At 34.3% G+C, this 21174-nt stretch overlaps 1 protein-coding gene across 1 annotated transcript; it reads right to left on the bottom strand.

Annotated features, from left to right (window-relative positions):
- Nucleotides 1-3304: 3304 nt before the first annotated feature.
- Nucleotides 3305-10257, bottom strand: LOC127870060 (uncharacterized). The gene is made up of 7 exons (XM_052412718.1): nt 9885-10257; nt 6319-6422; nt 5793-5953; nt 5032-5165; nt 4427-4598; nt 3692-3840; nt 3305-3477 (listed from the first exon to the last, which is right to left on the bottom strand). The coding sequence occupies exons 1-7, from the start codon at nt 10255-10257 to the stop codon at nt 3305-3307; spliced, it is 1266 nt and encodes a 421-aa protein (XP_052268678.1).
- Nucleotides 10258-21174: the final 10917 nt, after the last annotated feature.

Below are 21174 nucleotides of genomic sequence, written 5' to 3'. Positions count from 1 at the left end.
AATTGTAGTAAGCTTTACCATAATATAAGAGTTTTGATGCACTAAATACCATTTCATTTGCTTACTTCAACTCTTGTGCTGAAGCTTTAAGTCGTGTTTGATATAATAAACTATTGTGTGTCTTTTTGAAATTGCAATTCCGCACTTTCCCTGAAAACGAGCTTAGACAGACAATGGGTAGTGTCGCTTGCACAAACGGCTTATTCTATTCCTCGTTTACCCAATATTCTTAAACTGTTCACTGACTCTGCAAGGTCCATCTTTTAAATCTTCTAAATGTTTCACATCTTTTAGGTTAATTACTTCGACATCAAGCAAATCTGAAAATTTCTCCAACTCTTTGACATTTTCATTATTGATTAACCGAAAGTTTTCAAGTTCGTCAACCAATCATGTTATCCAATCATTCGTTCAGGTCAATTTATTGCAGCTTTACCAGCAGGAGCAGAATGACCTAAATTATATAAAGCTTCTTAAGCACTATCTCTCCCCAAGTACTTACGTAATCGGAGAAGCTTCTACACGGATGAAGAGGACGCATCATCAATACAAACATAAATTGCAGCTTTTCAACCTGTTTATAAAGACTTTTCACTCGTAAAAACCGGCATAGAGGCATAGAAGCTGTTTCCAAATGTCACGTCCTTTTCTGTGTCGGAGCAGTTAACGTGTCTAAAGGTTTTGTTAGTACTTTTGGAGTTTCAACGTAGTCTGAAATAGTTTTTAGCGTCACCTTTATCAGCCTTTACTCAGTCCTCCGTAACACTATTACCAATCGAAATATAACATAATTCAGACAGTTCCTCACAATTTTTATCTATTAAACCACTTTCTAGTATAACTTGGATCATGTTATCTGCTCTTTATTTGTTTATTAAAAATAAGCAAAAAAAGGTTCCATTACATATTATATTGCCATTTTCATGGTTTCCTCTATTATATGCAAATTAGCTTTAGCTTCATCTTTATCAAGTTCATCATCCAGATATACTTTAAATATATGTATAGCTCACAAATGCAGCTTCACAACGTGACTTTTTCATTTTCAAGTTCAAAATTAAACATTCGTTGTGGTGTTTGTGTTTGTATCTTTCGGTTAAACTAATGAACATTCTGTTAAAATATCGACTTCTCTTTAGTCCGAATCGCTTAATCACCGTGAAATACATCGATACAGTATAACAGGCCATTCTTCTTAAAAGCAATATAGAAACCTTGGTCTGGTACCAATTGTTTTTAAGCTATCAATTTCGTTATCTAAATTCGAAATAATAATCGCATTTAACTAATTTTATTATACTATTTTTGCGCTACGGAACATCACAACATTTAAGGGGCCTTTTCACAGATTTTGGCATGTTTTGAAGTATGTCATTAAATGCTCAATATTGATAAATGTAAACATTTGATATAAAAAGCTCCTGTAGAAAAATTAAGAATAAAATTTAAAAAAGGAAAAAAGTAGCCCGCAGCAGGGCTTTAACCAGTGACCCCCGGAGTCCTGGAGTAAAAACTAATTAGACCGCTCGGCCATCCTGCCAAGTATGTGTGGTTGGCCTATTTTATACTTTATATGAGCAATCTTCGTATTTTCACAAATTTAAACGACAACAACAGAATTCTCCAAATTATTTAATCGTTTCGCGTTGCAACGCTTTATAATTTTCAGGTTTTTAAATGGTCAAACGACGCATATAATGGCTATATTAGACCATGGTAAATGTACAGTATTACTGTTTCCTCACAAATATCATAACTAAAACGAAACTTTGCGAATCCGAAACAACTTTTTTCAATTTTTCAATTGATCAAAACGTGAAAACATCCCTTTAAATAATCGTAAGAAACACACTGCTTACCCTAACCCCATGTGAAGCACGTAGCGCGCTCTATATGGTTTGGTTCGGCCCCGCTTGACAACATAACCGCAAAGAGACTTGTTGTGTTTTACTTTAAAAGCATAAAACAAAAAATAGCCAAAATTCGTTCTGTTCCTTAATCTGTTGCATCTTAGAGGCTTATATAGTATATTATATTTCCAGTCGTTGTTGACAATGTGCACCACTGATGTAACACGTTTTTAGGGTAATTACTTTTAAAAAGTGTCATGTAGAATATCTCTGTGGTTCCAGAGAACACAATAGTTTATGTGTATTTCCGTCTATGTTAACGATGTTGCCCATGGAACATGGCTTTTTGGATTCCATCTTCGAGATTTGAACACAACTGTTAGAAAACAATATTTTGAAGTCACGAACTACATATCGATGCTCTTGGATAGATAATGAAATTAAATAACTTTACACCATTTTGCAACCGGTTTGTTGCCAATTGTGATATATAACACTTTGTTTTATGGGACCCATGTTCCCGCCAAAAGCTGGATAATCGTCGTGTTATTGCGGTTTTGGTAGTTTTACAATGAGGAAAGTACATTAAGCCGCTTTTCCAGTCAGAATGGAAATATAAAATTAAATAGAAAATCGGTGTGACACGCAGTATAATAAGCAATAATTGCCTTCGGGCAGCTCATAAGATCTACGTCGTGCTGCGGACGCTGCCCGAAACCAATCTCGCTGTTGGTCGTAAATGTTCGCACATCTTGGCGGGAAATTCACATGGATTACGTCGTAACACAATACATAAATACGAGCATTTTGTATCTCAACGGACAAGGTTTAAAAAGATGAAACATTCCAATTTTATGGGAGATTATAATGTGTTAAAGCATTTCCGCACCATAGTTCGCTTTAAACCATCGCATTCAGCGAGTATTCAGTCGATACTCATGCCGAATATTCACACTTTGTATATTCTATAATTAACAAGCAAATTCGTTGAATTGATATCACCGCAAATATGCTTCTGGACACAAAAGTGTTATATTTGACACTCAAAAAGCATTTTTTCAAGATACAAAGGGCCATAACTCCATTATTAACAGATGGTGTACAATGCCATTTGGCGTGCATCATCCTCTTATCCATATAAATACTCATACCAAGTTTCAATGAAATCCGCATAAGCACTTCCACGATATGGCTCCGGAAGGACGGAAAGACGGACGGACAACGCCAAAACAATATCCCTCCGCCTATGGCGGGTGATAATAAAACTAGTTTCCCTGTGAATATCTTATGAATTTATTGAAACTTCAAATAAAATATCCAGTATATTGATATGATCAGGTTATAAAAAGGGAATGTTCTGGGTCCAGGGTGGGACCTTGGGGTGGCAGCCTGGCAGGGTACTGCGCCTCTCCATTAAGGCCATGGAAAACAGCATGTCAAGTTGGTTATAATTTCTAATTGAACCTAGGGCGGTGCAACTGCACTGCTTCAGTCTTTAAAATTCTCTTTGCAGAAGATGTCAAAGGTGGAGGAGAGAACAGAACAGAAGAAGCCTGTCTCGCAGTCCGACTGCTCTTGTATTGTTCTTTCAATTGCAGCAATTCAGCCATGTGCTCGGTGACATAATCTGAAAGATTTATCAAGGATTGATATTGTTCTCATTCAAAACAAATCATTACATTGTAACAAATATGTACATTGAGCAATACAGAAAATACACACACATTATAAAAAACAACAACATTTGAATAACAGTCAAGCTGGCCATTGCAATTACAAGGTTTTGGCATTATATGTATATTAGAAAGCCAATTTTCTATTGTGCTAAGAAGGGCCATTACCATAATTGCAGGTTTCTTTAACAGGTTTCACGACATGGTGGCCCGCTTTGTACTTCGGATACGAAATTCTATAGCGCTTTTCCCCGTTCTTCGTCTCCGCATGTTTTCTGTGCGCATTCGAAACTGAATGCAGGGCTGCCAGATGCAATCTGAATAAAAAAAACATTACTTTAAATCACAAAGTAAGTAAACTTTGTTATTGAAACAAGAACAAACTCAAAATTGTTTTCACAACTTATGCGAGTGCATTATGGACATACTAAGTCCATTACACTTTTTATGGTTAAGAACTGCCACAGACAGTGTTTATTATTCAACTAGCATGTTTATTTTACTATAAACAAAGAACATATTTTTGGTTGTTAGACTTTCCGCAACCAATGCAGAAAAGTCAAAATCATGACCACATAATAATCAAATTTAGTTCTCATTTAAGTTTCGCAAATATTTATCAATCATGTAGGAATACAACTTATTTTAGCCTTATAGTTTATAATGGGTCAATAAACAACACTTTGGTCATACAGACTCAATGTTATCAACAACTAATGGTTTAAATCATACCATATCATTGTGTATTGATCCGTAGACAAAGATAAATCCATGTTCATTTGTTTAATTTTATTCAAAGTTTGAGTGTTTTGTGAAATGATGCATACTGAACCACTAATGACAAAAACAGCATTTGTGCGCTAACTTTTCTGTGGATATAATATAAAATATCACAATTCATACCTCTGTTTCATTGCTGGATATGAAAAGCTGACAACTTTTGGAGCAAATTGGCAGACCACCTCGTGTTGTGCCTCCAGCATCGAAGTCTGTTCAGCTGGTGACAGCTTTCGAATGTCAGAGAGAAGGCGTTTGTTTCCGATGACCAGCAGTAATTCCTTATGCGCCTTTGAGTCTAAAGACAAATAAAAGCCTAACTTGCATGGCAACTAATGTAATAGAACATATAGAATCCAATAAATGTAAATGAAATAATCATTAAATAAAACAACAGTACTTTTTCTGAACATGTATGCCCCACTCTAGAGGCAAAACATATTTTTTCCAATGTAAAATTTGGTAAGATCATTAGAAAAAATGATGGACACAAGTTCAAGGATTACTTTTGAGGCCTTTGTAGATAAATTGAGAGGAATAACTCATAAATTCCTTAAGCAATTTGTAAATCAATATTTTAAAGCAGGCATTAGATATACAAACTTAACAATTATTGGGTTAAGGTTCAAAATTTAATATAACCCAAATATTTGACAAAGATTATTTAATGAGATTTAGTGACTGGCACTGGAAGAGACTACATATATTTAGCACAAAATATTTCACCATACTTTTCTTTATCCCGATTCTATTTATTGGACCATGAAGGCACTTTGGAAACAAGTCCCCGTGACCTTCGTGTGTGTCATAAACATGGTTTCCGATTGACAGCCATTTCTGGACAACCATGTCACCATTGCCAGCACTTGAAGCAGCACAGTAATACATGTGATTTGCAATCGACTGGGCCTACTTTCCAACTATTTCACAAGTTTTTTTCTTTCCGAGTCCAATCAGCTTATTTTTTATCCCTTAAAACAAAATGAATTGGTTATACAAATTATCAAGCAAAATGATTTAACACGCGTGTTGATAATACTGATGTATTTGTTTGCTAACCCATTTATGCGAAGTGGACTTTCCCATCCTTCTAAATTGGATCAATTTATTTCCAAAATTAGGGATGTCTAGTATATTTATTTCTATATTTAAAATACTTCTTACAGAAATTCCATTAAGCAAACAGCACAGACCCAGATGAGACGCCGCATTATGTGGCGTCTCATCTGGGTCTACGCTGTTTGCCAAGGCCTTTTTTCTAGACGCTAGGCATAAATGGGTTAATATAGTATGGATGTTTTTTTTTTCATTTTCAACAGTAGTTCAGTCATTCCATGGTGGTCATTTACCATTTTAACACTTTTTCTGGGTAAGCTGGTGTACCAGAAAGAACTGTATAAATAATAGATTCTCTTTAAATAGGATTATTTGCAACAAACATAAATAATCCATCGAATAGAAAGTACCTTTAGCCATGTGCCAGGCATCAAACCAATGGCAAATCTGGCCCATCTCCTCTCTCATGAACTTTCTAACTTGGGCATGCCGGTCAGTAACCAGGTCTGATATCTGTAGCCCGTTTGCAGACAGGTTTGAGAGTGCCCTCTTGAGGTCCTCCAGCTCCATGGCATTTCTGTTCTTCACTTTATTACGCTGAAATTTAACAATAGTACATGCTATTTTACTATATGCAACAGCATTCACAATAATATGAATGTAATACATTGTTTATTTATTAATATTTTTGTATATAAATATCAGAAAGAGACTAAAATAATAGCAATTATTACCATAAAATCATCAGGTGACAAATCACAATGGTTTACTTTATCTTATTGAAGAATAATAGGTGGAATGAAAAATGTTTGTACGACGCGCACATAATTCTTAAATGAGTAAGAAATTCTTGCATCACTACAAATCATAACCAGTATAACTCTTATATCTATGACAACATTCCTTTGTAAACCGAGTTCTGCTGTTAAAAGTACTATGTGGATTTAAAATTAGTAACATACCTGAACAAGCTGTACATCAAGGACGTGTCCAGTCTCAATGTCCATCAATGTGTACGATCCATACTTGGCTGTATGACCTGGGGAACAACAGCGGGCATCACCTCCTAGCCTCAGCGAACGTCATTCACACACCTTGAAGAATTTTTGCTGAGTTCTTTTCCAAACAGTATCAACTGCTGGTAGAATATATGAAGATTGAAGCCTTGTACACGTTCTATATGAAATAAAAGAAACTTTAAGAAAGTCTAAGCAATTCAAAAATTGTCTTATCGAAACACCACTTAAAAAATAAACCCAGCAGCAAGCAAGTTTATATTTGGTGTGCTGCTGACAGTTGGAGCACTTTCCCAGATCATAGTATGGCCAGTTGCACACAAGGTATTAATCTTAATCTGGCCGCCACGCACCGACTTGCGAGTAATGGTGCACGTGCTTCCGCAAACAGTGCATACTAAAAGTAATGGCAGAAGACAGCTCTCGTACACAAGGTATTGTCTGTCAGAAGGTTCAGGATTGTCGCCAATGTTGGTCCTGAAAAGAGATTACGATGAACAACATTTACTTTGAGATAAACATGTACAGTCACCGAACAATTATTACGAAAACAGGTTAAAAATGCATGCATTTCTTACAAATATGAGTATGGCAAATTCACAGACAATTTAAAATAGGCACATATATACAAGTGTTCAAATAAAATTGCATGTACTGTAAACGTATAGAAATTCGTCGGTATGAAATTACGTGGTTTAATAAAAAAACTAATTCGTTCACATGTAATTTCGTGGATTTCAAATAAAAAAACAACTAATTCGTTGTAGGTCATTTCGTGGATTTCAAATTTTTGGGGAAGACATTCATAATAATTAAACTTTTATTAAAACAACCAGAGTAATAACGAAGCATAATCTGCTAATTTGTGATGACAGCAAGACTTGAGGTTAATGTACACTGAACCATGAAAGTGTTGCCGATAATTGTCGATAAGAGCAATAAAGTGGCGCACTTGTGGGTACCTGCTCGCTAATTGCCATCAATGTTGTTTTGACAATATTTGCAATTCTCGGCGCAATCGGTCCCCTAGTAGTAACAATTGAGTAACAAGGTCCCTAAAATACACGTGTGAAAACCGTTATGTCTCTTTTAACTTTAATTGGCACTAATTGACGTATGTGATAAATCTTCAAACTGTTAATTTGACGACGTCACGTAAACAAGAACAATCGTTGATGTATAGTTTAAATACCCTGCTTGATTTAAAAATAGTATTACCGAAACACGTATCAAGAAAACAACATATTGTATAAACTAGCATATCTCAATCAAATAATGTCTTTTTCAATATGGTTGAAAAGCGGAACAGTTAAGTAACGTTCTCCTACTATAGCAGGATTGCCCGACCCTGCAAAGGCTCAGTCTACGACTGAAGCATTATTGACACAGGCCGCTAACGATTCAGTGACAGAAATGGTCAATGGCCGTAAACGGAAGCTTTGGGAGTACGGTTCATTCGGAAATAACCGATTTCGGATTAAAAATGTATAAATAATCGTTGGTACTTAAATTCGTGGTTCAGCGGACGAACGAAATCCACGAAAATTCGTACCACACGAAATTTAATGGTTTTACAGTATTTTTAAATGCAATCATCAAAACATTATACATTGACATAATTTATTAACTAATGCTTAGAAACTAAGTTTTTCGGTCTTTATTCTAATAATAGATTTAAATCATTTATCATTTGAAAACAGCTGTTAATTGTAGTTAGTTGACATGTTTTCAACATAATTTCAGTTTAACTTTGATGAAAGGCTTTTTAATTAAAAAGTTTTGTTCTAAATTAAAAAGTTTATGTATTATATTTAACTTTTTAATTTATATCTAGTTTTAAAAACCCTTCTGCTTGTGTAGTATGTAGTCTGTTATTATGATGACTGCAGACTCATAGTCTCCTTGTTTTATTACTGCCAGATTAAATTGATAACAGTAGATCACTGATAACATAACTTCACAGAAACAAAGAGGACAATCAATTTTATGACACCAGCTTGATTTATGGCAGCTGTAAGATGGTAATACACCAAATTCTGCCAACTGGGTGCAACTTCCATGCCTTGTTGGCATGGGGATTTGCAAATGTACTGCCACTTTTATAATGACCTACTTACTTTGTACAGAAACTACAAAATTGAATCAACTAAATGACATGTTAAAGAAATACCTGTAAATGGCTGATTTAATTTTACACTCATCATTATACTGTCTTTAGATGACAGTAAAATTCCTTTATTGTTTACTTCTACAAGGTTTGTCACACAAACTTGTATAATAACTTTAACTTTGTATTCCAAATAGTAATAATATATGTTTTCATCCACTTTCGTACTTTATAAAGCAATAAACCTGTAGCACTTATAAGATCAGAGACGTAGATGTGTTATCGATGTCTCTGATAAAATTCTATTATGAAATCTCAAAATGTCGAAAGCCCTTAAGAACCACAATGAAATTATTACACTGAAAACTGTTTCTAATTCACCTATTGCATATTACAAAGCTTGTGCTCAAAAATATATTGCACTACCATTAGCCTTAATAGGAATAAGGTACTACAATCTATAACTGACAACTGAAATTTCAAATTTGCAACTAAATTTATAAAAACATTATGAATTACTAAAAAAGCAAGGGTACATTTACACTTATGAGGCATAATAAGGTCACATTTGTTGCTACTTATTCCTATCTCTTATCATATGCTATTACATGGAATATCAACAGTTTGTTACTGCATTGCACATGGATATTTAGTTTTGAGACATAAACAGCTCCTATTCAGGGCTTTTTCCATTTTGGGAATATGATATGTACCAGTTAAATTGGGAATTTTAACTACATTTTTCTTTTAACTGGGAAAAGTATGTTCTTTTTGTTATACAGTTTTAATAATTAATCATACAACTAACATATACATATAAAAGAAAATCCCAAACACAAATATATCAGTAAAATGGCACCCTATATCTAGCCTAATCATCTCTGGTTCTAAACTATCAATTGGAAATATTTTGGATTGGGTAAGGTAAACAAATATACTTTTTGCTGTTAGGAATATGACCCTGGTCAGAGTTGGGCAATCACAGCAATAACAATAGAATCAGTAAAAGATGCCTTTTTCAAATTTTAAACAATAAAAAGATAAGCAACACATTATTTGCGAAAGTTCTATTTTTGGTTAATAGTTATAAAATTATGCTTGTATTGCAACTGCTTTAAATTAACCCCGTCGGAAAAGAGTAAGACTGACATGTGTCGGACTAAAACTCATGCCCGCCAAAGCACTTATCGTTCAGTACAGCCAAAGACAGTTTTGCTACTGGCTGCCAGCCATTCTTACTACAGAAAATAATTTTTAATTCAACGTCTAAGTATTGTTTTTACATTTCCAGTATTTGAGCTTTTTGAAAGAACATAAAACTTGTCTGATTAACTTAATATGCGTATCTTATCATTACCTTAGCAATAATGTCTTACCGTTATACGATTGCGCTTTGTAAAAGCACCGTATGTGTCCCGTTTCCGTTTGGGTGGTCCTAACTCGTCAGGCTTCAGGGCTTTCGGCTGTAATGCCTTGAAGTTGACCGTGTCAGGGAACAAAGTTGGCACTGCATCCGTAAGCAGCAAGATTCTCAGACCTATACCCGCACTCGCCATTACACTAGGAGGATGCACAAAACACTTGTCCTCAAAATGTTTAATGCATAACTTCAAATTTTTCGTAGGAACAAAGTCCACAACCTTTCCGTCAATTAGCCTTCCTGAATTCACGGCACGAATCCATTTACGCTTTATAGCATCGTCCTTAGGAAAGCCAAAGAATCCTTTTGTCCCCTTCTCGGGACGAGCGTTGCAGCCAAACGCTGCACACTGCACCATCGTACAAATAGGTAAATCCTAAATGTCACGTTTCCAATCGAATGGAAATCAACACAGTCTAGATTGAAAATTGTTTTAATGCTAGTAATTCACAAACACAGATCTTTATACTCTGACATTTTGCGGGAAAATTGCAAGCTTCAGTGCGTAAATAACAATGGAGGTCGTTCTGGGTCATGCGCAGTTGTCTCACGACTACGTCATCAGGGAAAATGGTGGCGGAAAGTGCCGAACGCATTACGGAAATTACCGATCATCAAAATCATCGTTTTTAGCACTATATCTTTTTTTTATTGTTGTGTTTTTATTTCAATGTTATTATATTATATTAATTGATAAAAAAGTGTTTTTTAAGTCTGAACTTGTCTGTTGTCCTTTAAATCAATGCTTTCATACCCCATCTAGCGTTGAAATCTTGGCTATTGCAATAAAGAACACTGATTTTTTTATGGGTTAACTTTATTTTTAGGAAATATTTCATATTGATTGGTTTTGAGTATTTATGTGGATATGGCGGTAACGCATCGATGTAAAGTGTTACATAATCTTTTTTTTTAATTTCAACTGATGATTAATAATAAATTAACACACTCCTTTATGCATGTGTAATTATGATGTATACATATTTTACATCAATAAAATATTCTGATTTTTTAAATGTGAACAACTACCTTTAAACTATGGTATTAAAGAAGAAGTATAATTGTAAATACAATTATAGGCCATATTATTTTATCTCAAAATTAACAAGAATAAACTAGGAGCACGCCATTTCGTTGGTGTACACTGACTTGTTGGAACTTTCTGTACATCACTCCGGTTTTTACATTATTTCACAAAAGTTAAACGATAATGATGTCAAAAGCGTGAAGTGTCTTTTTGTTGATTTACAGCGACTACAGACGAAACGAAAACAATTTCTACTGAAATCAAAAACGTGTGCAACGGTATTACACTAAAGGCCGACAAGATACAAGAAACTTTGGAAAGGGAGGAAATGAAGATTTCGGTCCTCGGAAGGTAAATGCATACTTTGATTCTCACTTCAATCACAAAACATTACATTTAAACATAGGTATTGGGCGCTTAGCCAAGTCACTTTAATACTATCAATATGTCTTGAAACAACATTTTTTTATCATTTTACAAACAAAAGTCTGATATAATATATATATACAAGGTAGGTATCTCTTGACACAGGACAATCACCTACATCAACATTTTAATCCATTTAGTGCCTAAATGCCGGTCGATTTTCGTAAACCATGTACCATTTTGTTGGAAAAGGTTGTCTCGTGACGAAAACTGACCAAAAAACATCTACATGCCAACATAAACAACAAGAAAACACTTCTCGAACTCGTAGAAATGCTTGGTCGGCTCTGATCTGATCAAACGTTCAATGCCGATTTTAGAAGAGTAAAACTATCGAAATACGCCCTTTACCGAACAAAATGCGCATTAAAACAATAAACAAATACGAGTGTATCAACTTACAACATAGATTTGTCTTTTTGTTTGCATCATACCGTCGAAATCGTTGTAAATCGCGAATTGTGTATCGGCAATTTCGTGTCTTGAACTCCATGTCGATCAGACGCTTTCAAGGTTAATTATGGTTTTCGGTTTCATGTATTCCGTAACTCTGAGGCGCGAAACGAATCATTGCATTAATAGCGTAAGGTGAAGGACGTTTTGCAAGTGCCTGCCATGACCCGGATGATCGTACACGATTGAAATAAACATTCAAGCATATAAGCAGTTATAATTGTGTTTGGTGAACAAAAAGACAAATCACGCGCCCAATACCTGTGCATTTAAAAGAACATCCAACAAATTACATTATAAATATGTACTTGAAATATTTTCAGAGACGATAAGAACCATTACCCATTTTCACATTACTTTGACTAATTGAATAATTTATTATGAGCCCCTAAAACGTTTGTTTGCTAATAATTGCCATGTAAAATATGTTAAAAAAATAATTTGTTGATAAAATCGATCTTATTATTATAATAGAATAATACTGTTCGCTGTTGTTAAAACATAACAGCAACGCAATTTTAAATATCTTAAGAAAAACAGGCCAATAATACTTCGTATAAATCATTGCCTAGCACACGCTGGGTATGCGGATACTTTGATAACAGAAGGCACTTCGATATCAGATAACAACAAAAGTCACGCGCAAGAGGTAAGTTCCTCAGTTTTTTTTAAAGTTATATCATGAAGATTAGTTTTTTAGACAAGGCGCATTGTCGAGTTTATAAATGGTGTATCCTTTTTATATCGGAGAGACAAAAATCACGGAAGAATGGTAGATTTTTCTCCCCAAAATAGAAAATTCGGCCGGAAAACAGCATGAACTGGATGAACAGTAAACATTTCAACAACAAAAAACTACTTAGAAATATTTCAAGAAATTGTTTGATATTCCAGCATGTAGGGTAATCACTGTGCTTCAAATACTGAAATTTTGATAGTATTCAATGAAGTATAAACGAAGATAGAGCATGTTTTAATAGGTGGTATTCATGAAGTTGCGGATACTTTGATTCCCGATATATGGCACTTCGGATAACAGAGACTTTTAACAAATTAGGCACTTTAATAACCGAGTTTTATCTTCTACATGAAATGCATTTATGTATATTATGGCTTTTCTTACCATTCATATTGAAGTACGAATCAATTTGAATCGTCAAGTGCGTTACATAGGGAATCTATGCATAATGTAATTACATACACATGTGAAATATAACCAATGGCGTTGTTCGTTTTAAAAAATCTTATAACTATTAATTTATATTATTGATATTGTAAGTGCAAATATCAAAGAAGATTCAAATGCTAATTTCTGCTTATATAATTATGTCACGTATATCAAAGTTCGTATGCAGAATGGTTTGTGTTTATATTAATAACAACGACGGGTATGCACAACTTTGACACCACCATCGTGTGATTAAAACGACCGCCTGTACCATTATGGCTTTTTTAATTTTATGGAATGTAGCCAAAAAGTTCTCATAGAATTTCGGACCTGCACCGCTGCTGAAATTAAGCTCTTAGCAGTTTTAGCGGAGTGATGTTTCATGACACGCTATCTAGTATACAAGTAAATGGCCTTATTACCTTCATTAGGACATAATTATACATGCTTTAGATCAGTCGTTTCACTACAAAGAATGTAAGTTAAAATTACATAGTACATGAGATTAAACAATTTTAAATTATCATCTTCGATATGTCTGATGAGTTACATTTTGAATGTAATTAAAAATTGTTTAAGCTTGTGTACTATGCGAAGATCCAGCTGTTGGGTGACTCGAACACTGGAAAATTTATGGTCATAAAGACTGTACTCATTAGGCATATCGAATTAGTTTCACGTGTGTCTATCACATTTATACATCATTATCATATTCCAAAGGGATAAGAACATGCTTCGGTAATTCGTTTTAAATTTACGTCAGTACATACATTTTTATTTATTGCCTGCTTACTATAACAGTATTCCACAGCGAATTCTACATTTCTGATCCACTAAAAAGAGTGTGTTGTATCTGGTAAAAAGTGTCGTGTAATCTGGAATCGAAGTGCCATTTTCTTTAAGATGATCGGTAAAACAAGTGTCCATAAAAATGTTGCATCCGACTATTAAAACATTTGAATTCCATCAAATACGTTAGTTAACTAAAATTAAAAATGTTGTACCATTAATGGACATTTTGATTAGTTGGCACGTTCTTGCTTTATTTCCAATTATTTTTATTTTGTTGAAATACTTACTGATCATTGAATTCATAATGATTATCGATGGAATTATATATTTTTTATTATAGTCCACTGTTTTTGCACGATTTTTTTTCTCCGCAATACGAAGTGCTATACCATTAATCGACCAACCAATGTTACGTGTCTGAAAACCAAATGAACAGAACATAAATGCAAAAAAGCTGAAGAACTCACCTCTCGCGCGTGGCTTTTGTTGTTATCTGGTATCGAAGTGCCATCTGTTATCAAAGTATTAAAGCATACCCGGCGTGTAGCACGATCAACACTTGCATAAACAAAAATCACTTATGGTGGCATCAAATATGGACAATGCGTTTACGTTTATATTATGCCTAACATACTATTGTTTGTGTTTTCCCTCACACGTATCTCAGGAAATAATATATTAGTTTTCCTTCACAAACAAGTTAATTGATTTTTATAGCATTATTTAATATTGGTTTAAATTGGTATATACAATGTTTGACTATTACGCACAGTTTCGTGAAAGATTATTGTGGCGTTTTTCTGTGACATGTTTTTGTTTCTTATCTAGCGTTTAAGAGAAAATGATGTCGCCAAATTCAAAAGGTGTCATGTTAATAAACGTCGGTTGACATTTATCAGCATGTTCGTGAATGTATTAGCCTTTCCTTCTGACAATGATCTCTTCTGTCAAGTGCAGAAATTAATCAGATCGTTAAATAAAGTATTGTTTAGCCCGGCATTATTTTTCTACAAAATCATTTCGTAAGGTATTTCATTGGCAGGTTAAACGATTACACAGTTTAACTTCAAATCAGACGTGGACATCTGCATTTGTGTACAATGAAATGGTAGCTTCTCAGAAACAAAATCTCATGAAATAATTTAAAATACACACCGCGCACTTGTTTATGTTGATGAATGCGAGTCTATACCAATAAAGGAAGACCGTTTTCGGACGGCACAAGGGTCGATGAAAATATTGCAGAAAAATAGTCCTTTGTTAAAAAATGTAGGGTGAGGAAATGTGATGCACCTATTCGTTTAAACGTAAATTTAAGGGTCGGGGAAACGTGTGTTGTTTTCCTCTTTAAAAGTGATCATTTTGCTAGAGAATTCATGTATCAGCAAAACATTATTCATGCATTAGACTCCGATACTTGAAGACATAAGTACAAACGAGATACCGTTGTAATACAGAAGAGCATTGTTCTTGCAAATAAAGTTTGATCAAAATGTGTTTACGCACAACTATATATTATTATTATTTTCCTGATTAATTGTATCTCGCACTCATAGGTGTTTTCGAAATGGTTTGAAAACAAAACACACACATTCGAAACAAATATCTAAACCTACATGTAAATACGCTTCTTCGAATTGATATTGGTGTAGATAGTATGCTCGTGATAATAACTATTCATAAACACAATATTGGCCCGTCCTTCACAAAAACGTATTCATAAAATAAAACTGAAACGAGGTATATGTGTGTTTGAATAAAATGTGGTGATACGGTTTTGTCCTGCTTTTGAAAAAAATATGTTAAACGGTAATATTGAAGAATATAATACTCTTATCAAATTGTGAACATCCGCTTTTCAGTACATAAGAAATGTGATTCGAATCCAATTTTCCAGGAGAGCGAGCCATTGAAGCGGAATAAAACGGATTGTTTTCATGCGTAAAGATTTTGTTATCCTGTAGTAAGATAGTTATTCGCAATATTATTAGTGACCTTCTTATGTTCATATAATTAGTAGCTAGCCGTTATAATTCAAATGTAGTTAAATTGTGTGGATTACTCAGAGTGGTTAACTTGTATCTGTATTCTCACGACAGAATCAGACAGAATGAGGTAATTAGTTACTTGGTATGAAATTACTGAGGGTGTATATCCCATACACCAATTACTCATGGTATAACGATTATATCTCACCAACTACCTTTTTGTGTTGTGTTTAATAGATAGTTAAAGTGGAACAGAAACCAATTCAAATGCCTATGGCGCTTTCTATGAATACACATATATTAGTTAATTACAGTAATGTATAAAGACTAAAGAGTTTAAGCAAAAAAGACAGTAATTGTCCACATAACGCATGTACATAAAATTGTCTCTTTGTTACAAGAGTCGCACCAGAGGGTGAAGGGTTTCGCGGGATGGACTGAGTGGGGTGTTCAACTTAATTTAATCAAAGCGCTGAAGGCACTGTATGTGTTCGCGGTTGTATAAGTTTAGACTCAGCTCAGTTTTAAAAATTATGTAATTGCTTTTTATATTGCAAGTCTTAAATGAACAAAACCCATTCAAATTTATAAAAAAGTGTGACTACAGGTCCAGATGTGTTTTTTTTAATCATTAATAAAACATATAACTTAAGCTTCATTCTGGGAAAACATGGCTTAATTATGCATTAATTGTCATCCCAGTACCAGAGGCTCTCTTTAAACGAAAAACATTATAAAATAAGAAATGTCGTCCTTGATTAGTTTGTGCGTATTGCAAGGCTAATCAGTGTGTGCACAGGCTAATCTTATTTGAAATACCCAATATGTACAGATTTCACTGATAAACACTAGACTGGCCAATGGCGTCTTACAAGCTGTTAAAACACTATTAGTCATATACACACACTCACACTGCAGTGTAGCAGGCAGATGTTGTGGTTATCGTTCCTAGCAGACGTTCCTAGCATTTGTCGTCTGCATAATTTTACTGCAACAGGCAGTGGTTGTCTTTCCATAGCGTAGTTAAGCAAATAAGCGCATACTGATTTGCAAAACTTGCTCTGTAACATTAGTGTGAGCTAACGCTAACACTAAAACCCGATTCTTTGTGTGCATTTGATGATGGTAGCCATAGTTGTCGCAAAGATTTTAATATGCCTTTTTTTTTTGCAATGTGTTCTAGAAGTCCGGTCCAGCTGTGCCGTGTGTTATCGTTTATATTACATATCAACTTATTTTACCCTCAATTGAACTTTATACTCGAACCGGTTTTTCTTACTTATCTTGTTTTCAATTTATGGCTAATCTCGTGTGACGTTATTTATGTGACGAAACTCACTAGTTTAAAGCAAGATTTAACGATTTTTTATGTGTTTAATTGTAATATAGTGATACAAATATGTTACAATAACACCAAATAGGCAAGAACATTTTTACATTAAAGACGAATTTCATAAAATGCAGCAAAGACAAATTACCGCTCCGAGCAGACTATGACGAAGATATTTCGTACATATTTTCTACAATAACCGAAGCATTCGTATTTTTATAAGGATCAGAGTTAATGTTATTGAGTTGTATGAAAAGATATCGTTGCAGGAATTTAAAATGAACCGTAAAACAAAATTTAGATTCACATCGTAGATGCATGATATACTTGCTGGCGAATTCGACTGTACAGACATGTTTGATTTCAGAATTAAATATCTTGCTTATTTCGAATTTTGACACATGTTCTTCTTAACCTTTTTTTTAATTTATATTAAAATAAATGTATAATAAGTTTTAACACATTTTATATAAATTCATAAATATTTGACAAGATCGTATAATATCGCTTGAAGTTAGATACTCTGGATTTTAAGGACAACAAGTTTGGCGAGGAATTTTATTTTAACAGTAAACAATTTTTTTGAAATTATCAAACGAATCCAAAACATATTTTGAATTGTGTGTTCGTTATGCAAGGGACACTATTGAGTTGTCACCGCAATCTGCACATGTCAAGGAAAACGAACAACTTTCGCAGACGTTCAGGGCACGTTTCTTTTTTTTGTTAATTTATAACCTCGGATACAAACATTTCATATCTTATGTGCGAATAGGATAAAAAACGTCGCTCTGGAGGAAAAATGTTTGGATTTACCACTCATGAAGATATATTGTATAAAACCATGTATTGCTCTTGATCTTACGACTTTTTACTTCTGCTGACTTAACATAATGAGTCATCTGAACGTTTACACAATGTCGACTAAGTAACGCTAGTGTTGTTTATTGACCGAAATAAGCAAGGAGTTGTCTTCCGTATCATGAATAATGTGGTTTTTACGCACCATAGAGGCGAGAAAGGTTTTGGTCACTAGAACGATGGAGTTTTAAAGGGACCTTTTCACGTTTGGGTTAATTGACAAAATTAAAAAAGTGTTTTAGATTCGCACATTTTCGTATTAGTTATGATGTTTGTGAGGAAACAGTAGTACTGAACATTTACCATGCTCTAAAATAGCCATTATATGCATCTGTTGACGATTTAAAAACCTGAAAATTATAAACTGTTGCAACGCGAAACGAATTAATAATGTGGAGAGTTCTGTTGTTGTCGTTAGATTTTGTGAAACTACGAGGATTGCTTATATTAAGTATTAAATACATCTGCAATTGTATCAGGATGGATGGCCGAGTGGTCTAAGTGGTTGACGTTTCACTCCAGAACTTCGTGGGTCAGTGGTTCGATCCCTGCTGATGGTTACCTTTTTTGCTTTTTTAAAATTTATTCTTGAAATTTTAGTAAAATGTTTACATTAATCAATATAAATAAAGCATTTAATGAAAAACTTCAAAACATGCCAAAAATCTGTGAAAAGGCCCCTTTAATAAACAAACACAAACACTTTATTAGGCAAATCGGCATTACCCATGCCTTTGGCCATTTACAAATAGAGTATTAATGTCACGTACATATAATGCCCGATGATTCGAAGAGAAAAATCATGACACGTTGCAAACGACAAGTACTTATCATTAATACGTTTCCCTTCTGACAAAGTATAACTGACATAGAACTCGTACATAACATGCCAAATACATAGTTCAGAATCATTTGAAAATGGCTTATAGTTACGATATGATACTAGTTTTGAAACGTCAGTGGCGATTGTCAATAATTTCATTTATTAAAATTGATGACTTGATAGTTTGACATGGACTAGTTATTTTACTTAGCGAAAACGTGAGTATGAAACATTTAATCTCTAATAAGAATACTAAACGCAAACACATCAAATGCTTGTCGGAACTTCGACCCATATAAAACAATATTATACCTCACACAAATTAGTTTCTTCTTTGCGTATATAAACTTCACAGGTCCTTTATTTTAAATAGTGCCTTGTAAAGTTGCGCGCGCATAGTCAGCGGGCGCTTTTTGTAGGGCTGCAACAGGTACCCGAAATATCCGATGATATCGGATCCAACTTCAGATTCGCGGGTACGGATCCACCCCTGGAATTTTCGGTTCCGGATATTTATTTTCATAGTTGAATGTAACCTAGCGCTGTTTTCACGAGTACTAATTATCGAAATGTATTGACGTTTGAAAGTCAAATATCAGTTCATGCGAATTCCTTCGGCTTTTATTGTAAAAAGTACCGATTTTCGCGAACAATCGAACATGTCGGAGAGGAAAATCTTCGCATGTGGATTGTCCGCCCCAGTACGGGAGCATTTCGGCTTCTTTATGAAAACAGAAAGTGGCATTGAAGTTCTGGACAAATCAAGTGCTATTTGTAAAATATGCAAGGTATCTCTAGTGTATAGAACAGGCACTACGTCAAATCTGAAAAAACACATCGAATCACGTCATCCCCACATAAAGTTAAAACCTACAGGTACGTCAGGTAGTGTTGATTCTGTTGAAACGCCTAGTCCATCTCAACCCAAGAAAGCAAATAATCTGCAAACCTTAAGTGATTTCCTGAATAGAAAAAGAAAGAGCAATGAGGCTTATCATGCAACCTCACAAAGGGCTAAGGATATATCAAGATCTATTGGAATCTTCATTGCCAAAGATTTGCGACCCTTAAGTATTGTTGAAAATCCTGGATTTCTTCAACTGATTAATTGTCTTGATCCAAACTATGTGGTCCCTAGTCGAACATACTTCACGAACAATGTGTTGCATGACATATTCTCTGAACTGACCTCAATGTTGAAGGAAAAAATCAGCTGTTCTTGTGCAGTAAGTCTTACCACTGATGGTTGGACCAGTCGCGCCACAGTAAGCTACACAACAATAACTTTGCACGTCATTGACATGAATTTTCAACTGGATTCATATGTCCTACAAACTCGTCCATTGACAATAAGTCATACTGCTGAAAATCTGTCAAATGAAATGGAATTGGCACTTGATGAGTGGAAATTTAGAAAATTTGTCAACTTAGCCATTACAACTGACAATGCTGCGAATATCGTCAACGCAGTTAAACTCACAGGCTTGAAACATATAAGGTGTCTAGCCCATGTGTTAAACTTGTGTGTCAACAAAGGCCTTAAATGCGAGAATGTAACAGGACTGTTGAAAAAAGTTCGTAGAATAGTAGCATTTTTCCACCGGAGCAGTACAGCTGCAGCACGTCTTGAGTCAGCAGCTAAAGCATTGTGCATAAAATCCCACAAACTCATCCAAGATGTGGAAACAAGGTGGAATTCTACTTTTGACATGCTTGAAAGGTAAAATATTTTAAAAATAAACATAAACCTTTTCTAAATGTTTCCTAATTTTAAATCATGTTTTGCAAGATTAAAACTCAAATTAAAAAAGGCACTTTCCAGAGACTAAACTACGTTTCCCAGACATCATTTTCATTTCTAAAATAATTTCCAAAATAGTATTTATATTTGCTCACAGTGAGTTTTCAACTAACATAGAACATGAAAAATGTTACAGATATACAGAGCAAAAAGATGCTGTAGAAGCCACATTGAAGAGCAAAGATCTGAAGTTCAAAGACGTTGAAAGTATTCCTACGACTGAGGAGGGAAAACTGATTGATGAGCTTGTGCATCTATGTTAAAATTGTAATGTTTTCTCATCGAGCTTTTTTTTCTTTCTGAATATATTATGTAGTATTTAATATATTTTATTGAGTATTTCTTATAAGTTCTGGTATTAAAATTTCTATGATACAATGATATATATTCTTCTTAAAATCATAATATTTTTATGCGAACAATATTTTTTACAAAATGTTTTGTACGGTTTATTGACAATAAAGTATTTTCTATAAACATATTGTGCGGAATGATTTTGTTCAGCTTCTGGGTCCATTCAAGACAGCTACAGAAGAACTCAGCACATCCACACATCCAACTATCTCCCTCGTGTACAACGTAAAGAAGCTGCTACTTCAGCAACTT

The sequence above is a fragment of the Dreissena polymorpha genome, chromosome 2 (genome assembly GCF_020536995.1).
Source record: "Dreissena polymorpha isolate Duluth1 chromosome 2, UMN_Dpol_1.0, whole genome shotgun sequence".
Taxonomy (NCBI): domain Eukaryota; kingdom Metazoa; phylum Mollusca; class Bivalvia; order Myida; family Dreissenidae; genus Dreissena; species Dreissena polymorpha.
Note: the sequence above shows the minus strand (reverse complement) of the source record. Positions and strands in the feature narration are given on the sequence as shown.